Here is a 17,792-nt window from a genome sequence, read left to right on the forward strand (position 1 = left end):
CTGAAGACTATAATTTGCTGACCCCTGATTTAGCATATTGCATTTGAGGTTCATTTGTGTTGCTGTGTGTAGCAGTAGCTTGTCCTTCCTTCCTCCCTTCCTTCCTTCCTTCCTTCCTTCCTTCCTTCCTTCCTTCCTTCCTTCCTTCCTTCCTTCCTTCCTTCCTCCCTCCCTCCCTCCCTCCCTCCCTTCTTTTTTTTTTTTTTTGAGACGGAGTTTCGCTCTGTGGCCCAGACTGCAGTGCAGTGGTGCAATCTCGGCTCACTGCAAGCTCCGCCTCCCGGCTTTACGCCATTCTCCTGCCTCAGCCTCCCGAGTAGCTGGGACTACAGGCGCCCGCCACTATGCTTGGCTAATTTTTTTGTATTTTTAGTAGAGATGGGGTTTCACCGTGTTAGGCAGGATGGTCTCGATCTCCTGACCTGGTGATCCGCCCACCTCAGCCTCCCGAAGTGCTGGGATTACAGGCGTGAGCCACCGCGCCTGGCCGCTTGTTCTCTTTTATTTCTGTTTATTATTCCATTGCATACACAGTTTGTTTAGTCATTCACCGGGTGAAGGATATTTTAGTTGTTTTTTTTTTTTTTCCAGTTGAGGACAATTATGAATAAAGCCATTTTATATATTTGCCTACAGGCTTCTGTGTGAACACAGATTTTCATTTCTTTTGGGCAGCTATCCAGCAGAGGGACTGCTTGGTTGTGTGGTATGTGTTTACCTTTATAAGACACTCCTGGCCGGGCATGGTGGGTCACACCTGTAATCCCAGCACTTTGGGAGGCTGAGGCCCGTGGATCACGAGGGGAGGAGTTCAAGACTAGCCTGACCAAGATAGTGAAACCCTGTCTCTACTAAAATTACAAAAATTAGCCAGGCGTGGTGGCAGGCATCTGTAATCCCAGCTACTCGGGAGGCTGAGGCAAGAGAATCGCTTGAACCCGGGTGGCAGAGGTTGCAGTGAGCTGAGATCGTGCCACTGCACTGCAGCCTGAGCGACAGAGTGAGACTCCATCTTAAAAAAAAAAAAGACATTCCCAAACTGTTTTCCAAAATAGCTGTTTAATTTTGCGTTTCTATAAGCAGTATAAGAGTTTCAATTGTGTTGCATCCTCACCAGCACTTGGTGTTGCCCTCCCTACCTTTTTTTTTTTTTTGAGACACAATATCCTCTGTCACCTAGGCTGGAGTGCAGTGGCGTGATCTCGGCTCACTGCAGTCTCCTTCTCCTGGGTTCAAGAGATTCTCCTGTCTCAGCCTCCTGAGTAGCTGGAACTATAGTCATGTGCCGCCATGCCTGGCCAATTTTTGTATTTTTAGTAGAAATGGGGTTTTGCCACATTGGCCAGGCTGGTCTTGAACTCCTGACCTCAGGTGATCCTCCCACTTCGGCCTCCCAAAGTGCCGGGAGTGAGCCACTGCACCTGGCCTTTTTTTAAATTTTAACCATTGTAAGACTCTTGGAAACTTGAGTAAAGATATATTCAATTGGAAGCTCTTGAAGGATTTTATACATGGAAATGACATTATTTGGGTTTTTAAATGATCACTCCAGTTGTAGTATAGAAAATGATATGGAAGGAGGCTGGATAAATGTGTGAAGGCCTTTGGGAGAATATCATGTTAGTATGGGGAGAGGGAAGATACCTTGATTTGAGAGGTAGCGGTGGAGATGAAGTGGCTAGATATGGAAATTTTTTAGAAGGTGGAATTGATAAACTCAGTCATTGAGCAGATACAGGACTTAAGAGACAGAGCTCTCAAGGTTGTTTGCACATTTCTGGCACAAGCAACTACATGTATAATGACACCCTTACTGAGATTGGGAACACTGATGGAGAAAAAGGTTTGAGGAGATAAAGTAATTGGGCCAATTTTGAGATATATGTAAGACATCCAAATGGAGGTCTCAAGTAGGCAGTGTGAAATCTTGGTTCCTGAATGGTGGAACAAAATTATACATTATTGTAATATAAAAGATATTTGATGATATGGGGTACATAAGATTCTCTGTCTCTCTCTCTTTCTCTCTCTCTGTTGAGTTTAGTGATGTGAGGAGAGTGAATTGGATAGACCTAAGAGGAAATTTGGTGTTTAATTTTGGGCAGTAGAGTGACATACGAAGGAAGCTAAGAGAGAGTGGTTCAGAGAGGCTGGAGATAGAGAGAGTTGTCCCCCAGATGTCCAGGTGAGTGAATGATCATTTGTGCATTTATTGGATTTGGTGGCATAGTTGGCATTTAGTCAGTTTTATGGTTGTTGGTAGTAGTTGGGTGTATGTGAAAATTCAGATTAGGGTGAGTGTGAGGAGTAAGGAGTGAGGCAGTAGAAAAAAACAAGATTTACATGTCTTTCGGCAATTTTTAGGATGGTTAGAGATATATGTAAGAGGTGTTTATTATCGTTGAGACTGAGATAGGTTAGAGCTTGTTGATGAGAAGGACAAGGGAAGGAGTGAATACAGGAGAAACAGTGTTGTTAATGGAATGAGATCCTCACACACTAGTGATGCCTTTCAGATCTAGCAAACTTGATGAAGGAGAAACTCAGTCAAGATTAATGATCACAGTTAGAGTAGAATAGGGGACTTTTAGTATTACCAAGTTCTAATGAACTATATCATAATATGGTCTTTAAACTTATTTCTCAAGTATTTCTCGAAAACTTACCAAGCAGAAAATGTCAGCAATCTTTTTGATGTGTGAAAATGCTCTGGCGGTTTAGTCACTTGTCAGTCTCATGTCCAAGTCCTACCCATCTGTCATGGCGCAATTGAAACCCTCAAATGAAAGACTCTCTCTCCCTCATCTGAATGGCCATAGCCTGGTGTGTTTTTCCCTCAAGTGTGGCACTTATTCTTTCTATGTACTTGTTATTTATATGTATATGTGTGTGTGTGTGTATAGTGTGTGTGTATAGTGTGTGTGTATGTATGTGTGTGTGTGTGTGTGTATATATATATATATATATATATTTTTTTTTTTTTTCTCATTAGATGATGGAAGGCAAAGACCATAATTGAAATATGTTATGTTCTCTGTGGTACCCACTGGTTACATTTATTTAGTTAACAAACCAAATGTATATAAAGGTAAAAATGGGGACATTGTTATTAGCAGATAATTAAAAGAAGCTATATGAAAAATACGATTTTTGTGGTTTGGTGTCAGAATTTGTAGCCTAATAATAACTTTTTGTTTTTATGAAATTTAGTAAAACATGTTTTGAAAGTTCCTAATTATATGTGACTAAGAGATCAAATTATTTAACAGAGTGATAACAGCAGCAACTCTAGTGGTTTCTTTGTCATTTACCAATGACTTTCAGATTATTATTCCATTCAGACTGAGGATAATCCAAAGATACAAGGAGAAATCACAGGGGTTTTTATCACCATTTTATAAGTGAAGAAACCAGAGATAATGAGTCAACAGTTACATTGCTAAAACCCAGGGTGGGACCCTCTGACCCTAATCTGGGTTTCTTTCAATTTACCCAATGGCTTCTAGATTTACTTTCATAGAAATCCAATTGGCCTGATAATAATTAAATGCAACTGCAGGGGGTAAATGGGTTTCTTCTATTTGAATGAATTTAAAAAATCCTTTTTTTGGGTGATGAGGATAATCTCTTGGTAACACCTGAGATTCCCTCCTCTTATACATGCTTTGGCCTGTTGGCCTAGAGCTTCATATGGGGCTCCTGCAGCAGAATGGGAAAAACACCACTATCATGGATTGCAATGATGCTGTGATTTGAAGAAACTAAAATGGAAGTCACGTATCTCTGGAATACTAATAGAGCAATGCTGGCCAGTACCGTTTACTATAGTGAACAAACCTAGTATTAGTATTTTGGGAAAAAAAACAGACAGCCTTTTCCTGGGTTTTTGACTCTGCCTTCTGGCAACTACTTATTTTTAAAGTCCATAATCATTTTTGATTTAGGATGATAAGCTACATTCTTTAAAAAGCTAGAAATATGGAAGGTCATTATTTTTTAGGAAGACTGTGTCAAGGCCTTTAATTCTATTATAGTTGAAGTTCTATAAAAACTGTAATAATGGGCTGGGTGCGGTCGCTCATACCTGTTATCTCAGCACTTTGGAAGGCTGAGGCAGATGCATTGCTTGATTCCAGGAGTTTGAGACCACGCTGGGCAACATGGTAAAACCCCATCTCTGCAAAAAATACAAAAATTAGCTAAGTATGGTGGCGCACACCTGTAGTCCCAGCTACTCCGTAGGCTGAGGTAGCAGAATCACCTGAGCCTGGGGAGGCTGAGGTTGCAGTAAGCTGTGATAGTGCCACCGCACCCTAGGCTGGGCAACAGAATGAAGCCCCATATCAAAAAAAATCCAACATTATAGTATATTTATATTACATTCAATATATAAAATCTATAGTTTTATATTAAAATAATATGGAAGTCTTTGACTACATTTTTCTGAAAAATATAATTCTCATTAAACATAGCTCATTATTTAGTACCTTCTGTTAAATAAAGTCTTTTTAATTGTACTGACTTTAACTTATATGCCCCCAAACTCTATAATGTATTTTTGTCAGGAGAACTGAGGAATGAAGAATGTGTACTTCTAAGAAAGTGTGGAAAGACATGAAGTCCTTTTTCCTCCTTCTTCACCACTTTAAAATGTTATCTGAATGAATTGCTAGTACTGAGTAAAAAAATCTCCTTATGTTCCCTTATAAATTGCCTTAAATAAGGTATTTGGGAATTGCTATACAGTGTTGTGAATAATTGAACTTGGCCATATATGAAGCAGTTGAGATAATGAATCTGAAACCAGGTGTCCTATGGCTAAATAGTTGTGATTCATGAGAAGAAATACACTGAGAAATTTAAGGATTGTTTTCCCCCAAGGCAGTTGGTCTTATAACTCCATGTAGACTGTGGACTCTCTCTAACTCTTATATTCCTTATTTCTATTAGAAATCTCCTTTTAGTATGTTGTAAAATTTGTTAAATTGACATTCCAAATGGACAACTGAATATGATCTGCTTTTACATCAGATGAACCTGGCCTATGTTAAAGCAGCAGACTACATTTCAGAACCAGTTAACAGGGAGCCTCCTTCCAGAGAAGCTCAGCTACTAACTTTGCAAAATACATCTGAATTTGATATCCTTGTTATTGGAGGAGGAGCAACAGGAAGTGGCTGTGCGCTAGATGCTGTCACCAGAGGTAAGTCTTTTTTTTTTTAATTTTAATTTTAAGTTCTGGGGTACATGTGCAGGATGTGCAGGTTTGTTACATAGGTAAGCGTGTGCCATGGTGGTTTGCTGCACCTGTCAACCCATTACCTAGGTACAAACCCAGCATGCATTAGCTATTTATCCTGATGCTCTCCCTCCCCCTGCCCCACTCCAAAGGCCCCAGTGTGTGTTGTTCCCTTCCATGTGTCCATGTGTTCCCATTGTTTAGCTCAGAGGTAAGTCTTGATGTGGATAACACTTCATCCTTTCTCCTCAGCATAAATACACAATATGCACTCTATAATAGTGAGGCCACATTTCTGTTTGTGTTTCCAGATTTTCCATCCTTAATGAAGTACTTTCAATGTTCTTGAAATATAGGCACTGCACAACTTTAAAATGAAATATAACTCATTTCACTTCAATGAATTTATTTAAAAAGAAAACTTTATATTTTATGAATTTATTAATTTGATGTTCTGGGTTTTTTTTAGTACATATTTATATTTATATAAAATAAAAACATTTTTATGTCACTTGAAATCACATATCAGTCAATGGTAGAAAAATTTATTAAACTGAAGTAATTTATTAAAATAATTATCTTTGTTCATGTACCTCTTAAAACCATCTCTTCCAGTGAAATATGGACTGCAGTTTGCAAAACTTTAGTTCATGTGAATAAATAATGGAAAATATTGCTAATCTATAGTTCTGTCTCGGTCATTCTGTCTGTTAGTGGAAAGACATGATGAAAATGGAAACATGACATGTAATGAAAGAAATTTTAGTATAGAACACCAATGCTCTTGGATATGTTATATTTAATAAAATACTATGTTTGTTTTGCCTATGGGTATTAGCGTGGAGTTTGGAGTCAGGGAAATCTGGGTACTTATCCTGGCTTAACTTCTTTAACAGATGTGTGTGTGTTGGGGGGTGGGGGGCAAAGGACTTAATTTGTCTAAGGTTCCTTGCCTTTCACATGAGGAAAAAATACCTTCTCTGAATGATTGTTGTGAGAGTTACATGTTAATCATGAAGAGATTTAGAACGGTACTTGTCACACAAAGTAGAAGCTCAGTAAATTATAGATAGTATTATAGCTGCTATTACTAACATGAATGTAAAAGACTTTCAGAACCAATTGTCCTGGAGAAGGACCCCATTGCAGTATCCTCAGATGTCTCGAATTGGATAGGATACTGCTGCAAGGAATTTTGACTGCGGATTATTTTGGTTTCTATATAAAGTTTAATATTTATTATATTTTAACACTCAATAGTAATGACTTATTAGATGGAATAATTCTTCTCAGATCAATTAAATTACTACTACAGCCACTCTTGATTTAGTTACTTTATGTACCTGGCAGAATCTACTCTTATGGAAATGAAATGAATTTAATGAGGTCTACATATACACACACAAAAGTACCCTAGATAACTGATTTCACAGGACCCACACTCAGGTTTTGGTCCATGGAAACTTCACAGCCTAAGTAGTTTTTGTCAATGCTAAATAATGGCAAGTTCAAAATATAGGCACATGAAGTCTACTGTGTTACAAAGTTGACCCCAATTTTCATAAAATTTTCTGTCTCCAAGAATGAAATATAATTTGAGCCCAATTAACCTTGATACACTAAGGCCTAAAGGAAGAACAGTTTGAGAATAGTTTTTGAGAATAGATAATTTGAATTCAGCTTTTTTCCCCCTGAAGGCCTGGGAAAGAAGGTGGAAAGAGGGGACACATTCCCAACATAATAGGAGGTCTTGTTTGGAACTACCCCTCCTAGAAATTAGAATTTACTTAGTGATAATTTTCTATATCAAAGAGGATCATTTCCCCAGTAGGATTCAGGAAAGTATATTTCTTGGTATCTGCAGGCATTTTCATGCTATGTACTAAAATGTATAGCCATTCTTTTTAGTTTTATAAATATATGCTGAGTGCCTGCTGTATGCATGGCGATATGCAAGTGCTACACGAGCATACAAAGATGATTGATAGAGTTGGTACCACTAGGGCGCCCACAGTTCTATAGTGCTTGTTTGCACAGACCAGATTATGTGATAGAGAATATGTGAGCCTTTTAAAAGGCTCAGGGCCATTATGGACACTGAAAGATGAGGGTAGTCATATCTACATAGAATGGTCAGGAATGGAAAACTTTACTTATGCTATTTGGCATAGGTAACATTTTAATAGGCAAACATTGCTTGCTCAAAGTGTTCCAGTCTGAGAAAATGTACAGGAGGAACAGCATGGAATCAGTGTATGTGGGAGACAGCCTGTGTTGTAATTTGGAGCATTGAGGCTATATATGAGAGAACATGAGAGAAGAGTGGAAAGGCAGGGCTGGGTCTGGTATGCTAGGAGAAAGCCTTTGGGCTTTATTGAATAGACCACTTGGAGATACTGCCTTAGGTTTGGTGATGGGGAATGGATAGACGATACTGAAGGAACAGTCATGAGCATAGGCTTTCAAGAGATGTGGAGAAAAAGAAAACAGAAGGGTGGTAACTTGATGGTGTGGTAGGATATAAAGAAGGGAGACAGTATGTTTCAAGGATTTCTTTCCTTTTTTCTTTTTATAAAGAGTAATCTGAATATTTCTGTAGACTCAGGGAAAAAAAGTCAGTGCTGGGGGAGAACTTAATATATAAGTATTAGGTTGGTGCAAAAGTAATTGCAGCTTTTGTCATTACTTTTAAATGTCATGTACCTACCTAATAGTAGAAGGCAATCATAAGGAACAAGGTCTCATGAAAATACAGGGAAAGAGATATCAGAGATATATCTTGGTTTTAGCAGGAAGGTAAGAAACTTGTTTCTCAGGGACAGAAACAAAGGGTAAATTCTAAGACATAAAGAGTTTGTGTGAGTATGAAGAGCTATTCTTAAACAAATACAAGGTGAGATGTTCTACTTATGGGTGGGAGTAAGGGATGTCATTGCAGAGAATATGATAGGAAAATAGGGGTTTCTTTGCTGTGGTTAGAAAATGTAAATTTATTATCCACGTGGTACATTTATATCCGTCTGTGTGTGTGTGTGTGCGCGCGCGCATGTGTGTCCAGTATTACTGAGAGTAGAGGTACAGAAATAGACAGTCACATTGAATCTAGAGTTGAGAATTGACTGGATATCAATGATAAAAAGAAAAAATGAGACAAGATTCTATGAAAGCAGAGGAAATTGTTTAAATGTAGGCCTGGAGCTGATAAGGGATCATGAAGTTACAAAGCCAGGCTTCCCTGGAAGGGTTAAAGGTCAGATTGCAGGACCTCAAGTGCAATAATAATAAGGCAATCACTAAGTGACTTTTATTCTTTTTCACCTTCTGAAAAGTCTTACTCTGTTTGCCTTTGTGCACTTTGTATATTTATATATTTTTAAAGAATAGACAAGATTGTATTTCTTTTTGCAGTGTGTTTCTTTCAAATAGTGTGTATTTATTGATATAAATACATGTATATAGTATTCATGATTTTTAATGGCAAAATTCCATTTTATTTATTTTCATTTAATAACTTTATGGAAGAACTCATTGCAATGATGTTCTTATTAATTATTCTTTAGGTTGTTTTGGGGTGTTTTTTTTTTTCTCTATTTAAAACAATACTATTTTTCAATCAAGTCCTGAACCAACTCTGAGAATAGTTAAGACTGGTAAGATGTGGCCTTGATTTCAAGGAACAACTTAGCAGTTTATTACTATTTATTGAACAAATAAACTTTTTCTTCTGGCAGTGAAGGGCATTCCGTAGTGATCAAGGTATTAGCTAGTATATTAGCAGATGACTGTGGGTGGTGATACTCGTGGTGGTGATGATAAGGATGACGATTTTGAATAGATAAGCATTTCCAGAGCCTGAAAGTTGATCAGGTTTTTAATTTTTACAGTTAGTAATAGCTAAGAAGATGATGTATTTTTAATATATCTTGACATATTAATTGCGATCTTAAAATAATTGCCTGTCTTATTTTATATATGTGGAATTATGATTTATAAAAAGGATGGGCAAACCTTAGCTTGTATTTCTTTTATTATGCTGGTAGCCCTCTGGGGGTAGTGTTTATAATTAAAATTTATAAAGAGATGACTGAAGGTAATCTATATTTATCCTTTTACTACAATTCCTGATCATATCAGTGGCCCTCTGAAGTGTGAAATAATCATGGGCATTTGGTTAATGAATTGTGCATTGTTGCTGTTCATTCATGGAATTTGCTCTTTTATTATATTTGATGCTTCACTTAACAACAAATTTTGCTTTCTCTGCATTTGATATGTTTTTACCAAATTATTCCTGATTGTATCCATTAATCTTTAGTCACATTTGACAAAAATAAATTACTGTGATCTTTTAAAGTTACCAGTAATAATTAGATTTTTCAGGACATCAAAGTTTTGGGAGGAACTACTAGATGTTAAAGGACTTGTACAAACATGTTTGCATGAGCTTTTTGATAAAATACTGTGCCCAAATGCAATTTTAGTAATGGATAAACCAAGACTATAGAGGAAAGACAAAAAGTCATGGAGTCTTCATAATGAACATTTGTTTGCATTCTTATCATCTGCATTTTCTTGGAAATCAATTTTCGTTTGTTTCATTTGGGAATATTATTTTATAAACACAGTATGCAGACTTCTCACGTTCTCCTGCAGGTCTCTAGGATCAATAGAAATTGCTTCACTCTTTAACACCTCTGTGTCCCATTCTAGGACAGAAACATGTCCCAAAAGCCCAGTTGTGGGCACTTTGCTCCCAAAGGGAGCTGGAAAAGGAGAATCTGATAAATATATTCACTCCCTCAGGTTCTTCAAGGTGTTCTCTTTAGCTTTTTATGTTCTTTTATGTAACTTTACCTGTATGTATCTCGGATTACCTAGTACATTTTTGGTTTAAAATCTGATGTATTTGCATTCTTGGGTGGGCCTGTAGAAAATAAAATAAGATCTGATGTATAAAATTTAACCTTTATGTCTTCAGTTCAAATTCCAGAGAAGACTGTCTCTTTCTGGAGGAAAATATTAATTGTAGTTCTCTTGTTTACAAATGGAGACTTTTATCAATGGTATTTGGCTAGCAATTCTTGAATTCCCACTATAATTCTTAAGGCAGTATAGCGCAGTGATTAAGGACACATTTTATAGAATTAGAATGAACTTGGGTCATGTCTTGGCTTCATTGCTTACTACCTCTATGACCTTCAACAAGTGGCTTAACCTTACAGAAAGCCTCAAGTTTCTCAGGCATAAATGGAGGATAATAATAACATTGTTTGCTATAAATAAAAATTTGGGAAAGGAAGGAGGTGTGTGCATTTCAGGATAAATGCAGAAAAGGGAGAGCCTTGGAGATAGTGCATTCTGAGAATTATGGTCTCCACCCCTCCACTATCAAGGTAGGAGAAAATTCTATTTCAGAAGCTAGAATTGCAGGAAGTGAAAGTTTGCTCTTTGCTGGACACAGCTCATTAGACTAGATTGCTAATTTCTCTTAAAATTAATCTGGAAATTTAACATAATTTTGATTAATGTAGTGCTTTCCTTTGGCCAGGGTCAGGGGAATCGACTTTAGAAACTGCAAAACGTTAAGAAGAGAACTACGCCTGTGAGATTTACTAGACTGATTTAGAAAAAGACTACTGATAAGGGAAGTAGAGACTTATCAGATACTAAAGTGTATTCTAAAACTACTGTAATTAAAATAGTCTGGTAAAGGAATCGAGAATCAGTCATGGAGTCTATAAATTAGTCTCTCAGTCTTTAAATACATGAAGTTTAGAATATGGCAAAGGCAACATTTCAAAACTGTGATCATCAGTTACTTCATAAATGATGTTGGAATATCCACTCCCCCCAATTTATGTGTGTGTGTGTGTGTGTGTGTGTGTATGTATGCATATATATTCTGTTTTATCATACTCCATGTGAATCAAGGGTGTAACATTAAAACATCATAAAACTATTAGAAGAAAGTATGTGTACATTTTTTTATATGGGGTAGGAAAGGTGTTTTTAAGTATGACACCAAAAAGCCACAAAGGAAAAGCCTGCTTTTGATTTTATAAAAATTCAGATGTATCCATGGCAAAAGATATAAAAGCAAAAAGGTGAAATTTGGAAAATATTTACAAAATAGCAAACAGAAAGGGTTTATCTCAGTTTTTTTTTTTTCAAATTTTGTTTTTTTTTTGGAGACAAAGTCTCACTCCATTGCCCAGGCTAGAGTGCAGTGGCTCCATCATAGGTCACTGCAGACTCAACCTTCTGGGTTCAAGAGACCTTACCACCTCAGCCTCCTGAGTAACTAGATCTAAAAGTGTGTGCCACCAGGGCTGATGTGTTTATAAATTTTTCGTAGAGACCAGGTCTTGCTATGTTGCCAGGCTGGTCTGGAACTCCTGAGATCAAGTGGTTCTCCCACCTTCACCTTGCAAAATGTTGGGATTACAGACATGAGCCACTGTACCTGGCCATTCTACAATTTTCTAAATCCTTTTATTATGGTATATATGTGATAAATAGTATATAGCTAGGTTTCATTTATTTTATTTCTTTTTACACTTAATAGACTATGTCTTTTAGTCGGTAAATGGAATCCATTTACATTTTTTTTTATTCCATGTGCATTTGCTTTGTATTTATTTTAACTTTTCATGCTTGTTATTGTGCTTCTTTCCCCCCTTTTCTGCCCTTATTAGATCAGTTTTGTTTCATGTTCTTTTTCCATACCCTCAACTCTGTAAGTATAGTAATGACCATCCTTAAGTACGGTCAGGGACTTTTCTTGGAACCAAAAGACTCCTGCCCTTGTCAATTTTGGGGACCTTGCAGACTAGCTGCTGAGACAAGTGGTACCTGGGCTCTGGTGCTGGTGCCAAGGCTGCGTCTGTCTTTCTGCTTCCTGGGCCCAGAGAGTGGTCAAGAGAAGCTTGTCAACTTCCTTGCACAAGAGGCAGAGACTTTCTTCAGTCCCAGCAACCGAATGCTCCTCTGGCTTCTTTACCTTTCCTTGTAATGGATAATTATATTCCTCTTACCCTTTAGGAACTGAGATCTTGATTGCCTTTGCCCGTTTTTAGACCTTGAACCTAGCAAGAGAGAAGCTTTTGGTCTAAACATTCTGCTCTGAGTTTCTGCTACATTTTGGGTCCATTGAGTTTTAATCTTATTTTTGAGTCAATTATGTCCTTTAAAATATATACATATATAATTTTCTGTGTTTAGAGAAGAAGAAGAGTTCAAAGCTGAGCTTACAATGTCATACTGTCCAGAATTTTATTTATAACAATATTTATAATGGCAAAAAATTGGAGTCTGTCTTAATAAATTGGAATATATTCAGTTATTGAAAAGAGATAGATGTTTAAGTATTTACAGGGAAAATGGCTAAGATGTGTTATAAATCAAAAAAAGCAGATTGTGAAGAATGAGTGCTAATTTTTATTTGTTTTTCAAGTGAGATGGTATCAGATTGTGTTCTTTAGTAAGCATAGAAAAGTTCCTGATAAAATATGTAAGACAGTTTTAATAGTAAACATTGTTTACCTTTGGATTTTGTAACTAGGAAACCAGGAGGCTATTAGTATAGTTTTTTTACATCATTTTCTCTTTCTGCCTTTCTGTATTATTTGGATATTCTTCCTCTCTTTGAACATTGGGTATTTTTGATAATACCAAAGTAAAAATAAAAAACAACAGGAGCAACTCCCTTATTCCTCAAAATTGTGTTATTGCAATTGTTACAGCCTAGTACAGTTTTGTGACTCCATAATCATATGTGTACTTAACAAACACTAAAGTATGTTAATGACATGTTATAACAACATCATATCTCTATTAATCTGTTTTCTAATATAATTTATGTGTTTTCTAATGTAAACGTAGAAATAGATATTAAATAACAAATACAATATCATATTTATATAAAATGCTAACATTAACTTTTAGAAAATACCAGGCCAAAGCATAGTATCCTGATCGTGAGGATTAACAAGTCAGGATTACTTTGCAGCTTTACAAGAGGATAATATTTTAGAAGAATTGATCCTTCCCATAAAATGTTCAGCCTTTGGGTTAGTCCCTTTTCTTATTAATGGCAGTGGCTGTCTGAAATCCAAAGTTAAGTGCCCAAAGCTTTTCTAAAGAAAGATAAACTCACCTTAAAAAAAAAAAAAAAAACTATATTATTTTTCCTTCGTGCAGCATGTGGCTTTAATACCTGTTCTTATGGTGCTAACATACAAAGCATCTTAAATTTTTTGATTTATGTGCTATTATCTTGGTGTCTCTGATACTTATTTCAGAATGATTACTCTTACCTTTCTATTTAGAAATATCTTAATAGTGACATTTCTTGAAATGTATTCTAATGATATAATTAAAAGATACAAGGAGTTTAAATGAAAATATAATCTTGCAGTACTATCTGTAATAGTGAAACAATGAGATAATCCAAATGTTCAAAAATAAGAAATTGAATAAATTATAAAAATTAATAGAATACTATCCACATGTAAAAAATGAACTTATAGAAAAATATTTATTGACATGGGTAAATGTTTACAATAAACAGTGTTAAATGAAAAAATTAAATCAAATTTACCATATAATCCTATTTTTACAAAAATGTACATATGTGATTATATACATGCATAGAAAATGTGAACGTTTAAATACCCAAATGTCAACTGTGGTTATCTCTGAGTGGTGTGATTACAGGAGAGTTTTATTTTGTTCTCTTTGCTTCTCTGCATTTATTATATTGAGCATGTTTTCATGCATAATAAGATAATCAGTAAAAGGTATTAAAATATACTTCTGTTCTATTTCATGTTGTGAAAGTTAAATGTCGTACCATTTTTCCTCTTAGATTGTAATTATCCTTCTATATTCATCCAACTGTTTTGATCCATGAATTGGTTTGGTGGGAAGTAATTAGACATTCTCACTCAGGTCAGAAAAGACAAAGCTGTAAAGAACTGTGTTCATACCCCTTGCCCCACCTAGAAGATACAATTTCAGCTTGCTAACAGATGAGATGATAAATGGAATATAGATTTCAAGTTGACTTTATTCTTGTACTCTAATCTTGTTATTCTGCCTAAGATTTCAGAGTAATTTTACTCCAAATATTAATATTTTATTACTGTCACAAAATTCACCATACTACCTACTAAAAGTAATCAATAATAAAAACAAAGCCTTAAATAATGATAATACCCCTCCCACTAAATGAGATAGAGCTTATTGCTTTCCATGAAAAGTAGCTGCTAACAAGAAAAAAGAAAAAAAAAGAAAATTATAAAATCTTGAACTACTTTAGTAAATTACCTTCAGTACATAGAGAGGCCAGCCCTTCCCTGCCTGTAATGTAAGGAGGTCACTCTTTCTACTCTGAAGGAAGAGCTCTCCCCAACCTCCTCAAATCTATAGTAAGGAGTAGTTTCTTGAATCCCGCGTGCATTATTTTTTGTGCCCTTCAGACTTAATTATTTTACCTAAGAACACAAAATGCTAGCATTGAATATCACTTAATACTGTTAACTCTCTGAGTAGATAAAACACCTCCCTCTTTTCACTTCCTTGCCCTATATTTAACATACCACAAAACTGAACTCTTGATTTGATTTCAGTAATTTTTGAGGTGAGGAAACAATTTGGATTTTTGAGAGTTGAAACAGAAAGGGACAGATTAGATAACAGAACCACAGAAGAACATCAAAAGACTTTTTAAAATGTTATTGTCTTCATTGCAGTTGGTTGGTTAATTAGTTAAGAAATAGTTGAGTTGCCGCTATGACTTTAATAATGTCTTGATTTTATTTTCCTCCTTTCTACTTCTCATTCAACAAAAAATGAGAGATTTAAAACATTTAGCATATAATAGCAGTTGAAAAGTAAAGAAAATTTTTAGAGTTCTTTTGTAGTTTGGAAAACTTTTAGTAATGCTTTTTATGTTACATGGCATTTTAATATATCAGTTTAGCTATAACTTTGGAAACTAAAATTTTAACTTTTTGCTCTGGAAGGAGCAGTATCATTTCTTTCCAGAAATTCTGGTGGGTAACTTGATGATTTGACACTAGAAATAATGGGACAAGAAAAACAGCCTGGTTTGACAGAGAGGCCCATTTTAACTTTTGTTGGTATTCACTAGGGTTTCTCACATAAGTACATGTGATAACTTTTAAAATGTCCAATACTGGAAAAAGCAGTTTTGAGAGCTTTAAAGTGTTAGCTCTCACTTAAATATCCTGAAATATCCTCCTGAGATGGCTTGCTAATTCCTAGAGTAGTTCCCTGCCTCACACTCTGTCAATTTGGGAAATTAAAAAAAAAAAAAAAATCCATCCTGACAACACAGCCCATAAAATTTTCTCTTTATATCACTCTTCAATACCCTCTCTGCCTTGTGAGGCCGGATTCTTCATTGCTCCAACTCCTGTTATATGACACTGGTCCTCCAAAAGGTCTCCTGCCTCCAGCTCTACCTCTACCCCTCATTCCTGCAGTCAGAGAAATCTTTTCTGAACCTTAATCTCATTTCTCAGCTGAAAATATTTTGATAGTTCTCCTGACAGGCAGCATAATAGTATTTCTCAAAACAGTATCTGAGAACTTCTAGAAAAAATTTAAATGTTATCCTTTTTCATAATGATAAATTAACAAGCCACACCCTGGTTCCCCAGAATGGATACCTTATAACTGTGCAAAATACTAGAAATACTAATATTCCTGCCTGCCTGTCCATGCTGCATCTTTTTTTTTTTTTTCTTTCCTTGAGACGGATTCTCACTCTGTTGCCTAGGCTGGATTGCAATGGTGCGATCTCGGCTCACTGCAACCTCCGCCTCCTGGGTTCAAGTGATTCTCCTGCCTCAGCCTCCTGAGCAGCTGGGATTACAGGCATGCGCCACTGCACCTAACTAATTTTCGTGTATATATATTTTTAAGTAGAGATGGGGTTTTGCCAGGTTGATCAGGCTGATCTTGAACTCCTGACCTCAAGTGATCCTCCCACCTTGGCCTCCCAAAGTGCTGGGATTATAGTCATGAACTACTGTGCCCAGCCATTTTTTCTTTTTCTTTTTCTTTTCTTTCTTTCCTTCCTTCCTTCCTTCCTTCCTTCCTTCCTTCCTTCCTTCCTTCCTTCCTTCCTTCCTTCCTTCCTTCCTTTTTTTTGAGACAAGGTCTCATTCTGTCATTCAGGCTGAAGTGCAGCAGTGCAATCTTGGCTCACTGCAACTTCTGTCTTTTGGGCTCAAGCGATTCTCCCACCTCAGCCTCCCGAGTAGCTGTGAATACAGGCACATGCCACCATGCCCGGCTAATTTTTGTATTTTTTGGTTGATACAGGGTTTTGTCATGATGTCTAGGCTGGTCTCGAACTCCTGGGCTCAAGTGATCATCCTCCCGCCTTGGCCTCCAAAGTGCTGGGATTAAAGATATGAGCCACTCACACCTGGCCACATCTTGTTTTTTTCTGATGAAACATTTGTTTCTTAAAGTGATCCAGGACACATAGCTCTGTTCTCAGAGGCATTTTCCTTTTGAGGAGATCCGGATATTACTTACTTGTGAAAAACAGTGGCTAACAGGGCAAGATCCAAATACTCGAATGTGTGAGAAGAGCCCTCTGAGATCTGCCTTGCCCATTCTTTGTACCTGCACTCCAGCCCCTGAGTGACAAGCAGCCCCTGGATAAGCTAGGCCACATCAAGCGTTTGCCTTCTCTGTCTTAAGCTGGGCTTCGTCAATGATCTTTCCCTTTCTTCAGTCCACCCACCCTGAACACATACTTCTCTGTAGACTCTTCTTTTCTGACGACTCCATCCCCAGGTACAAGGTAAACTCCCATCTCTCCCATCTTGGCTATAGTTAATTTTCACACAGGGAATTGTGTCACTACAAAACTAAGCCCAAAATTTGGTGGCGTAAAACAAGAGTTATCATCAGCCAGTTTCAGTGGGTCGGGAATCTGGGTGAGCCTTAGCTGGGTACTATGGCTCTGCATCTCTCATAGTGGACAGTGCTTTCTAGTAACTCACATGGTTGTTGGACTGAGGTCTCTGTTCTTCACCACCTGTTGACCAGGAGCCTCCCTTTGTTCCTGAACTCACAACATGACAGCTTGCTTCACCAGAGCAAGCAAGCAGGAGGGCAAGACAGAATACTGGAAAGAGAGAGAGCATTTCCTAGTCTTTAATGACCTAATTATAGTAGTGGCAGGTCACCTGCTCATTAGAAGAAGAGTGCTAGTCTAGCCCACACTCCAGGGCAGGGGGTGACATACTAGGCAGTTGGGATTACTGGAGACTGTCTAAGTAGTCTGTCTACCATAGCCTGTAGGATACCTTAGGGTAGGTATCCCTAAGGATAGGCCCAGGTGAGGAAGCTGTGGGCCGTGGGGGAGGCTGCTTGTCCTCTCTCAACCTTGCTTCCCTGCCTCGCATGGTGTGGGCATCTTGATGCCATGACAGTGATTCCAGGGTTTAAAGAGAGGTATATTTTAAATAATCTGGCTCTTAAATATCATTTGAAAGTCAACTCCCTCGTC

At 37.0% G+C, this 17,792-nt stretch overlaps 1 protein-coding gene across 9 annotated transcripts in view; it reads left to right on the forward strand.

Annotated features, from left to right (window-relative positions):
• GPD2 (glycerol-3-phosphate dehydrogenase 2) overlaps nt 1–17,792 on the forward strand; it is a 149,452-nt gene that overhangs the window by 56,291 nt on the left and 75,369 nt on the right. For all 9 annotated transcript variants that reach the window (XM_077956157.1, XM_015110135.3, XM_077956159.1 and 6 more), the window contains 1 exon segment: nt 5,032–5,203. In XM_077956157.1, the coding sequence (XP_077812283.1) occupies nt 5,032–5,203 (172 nt within the window).

The sequence above is a fragment of the Macaca mulatta genome, chromosome 12 (assembly GCF_049350105.2).
Source record: "Macaca mulatta isolate MMU2019108-1 chromosome 12, T2T-MMU8v2.0, whole genome shotgun sequence".
In the NCBI taxonomy this organism is placed as follows: domain Eukaryota; kingdom Metazoa; phylum Chordata; class Mammalia; order Primates; family Cercopithecidae; genus Macaca; species Macaca mulatta.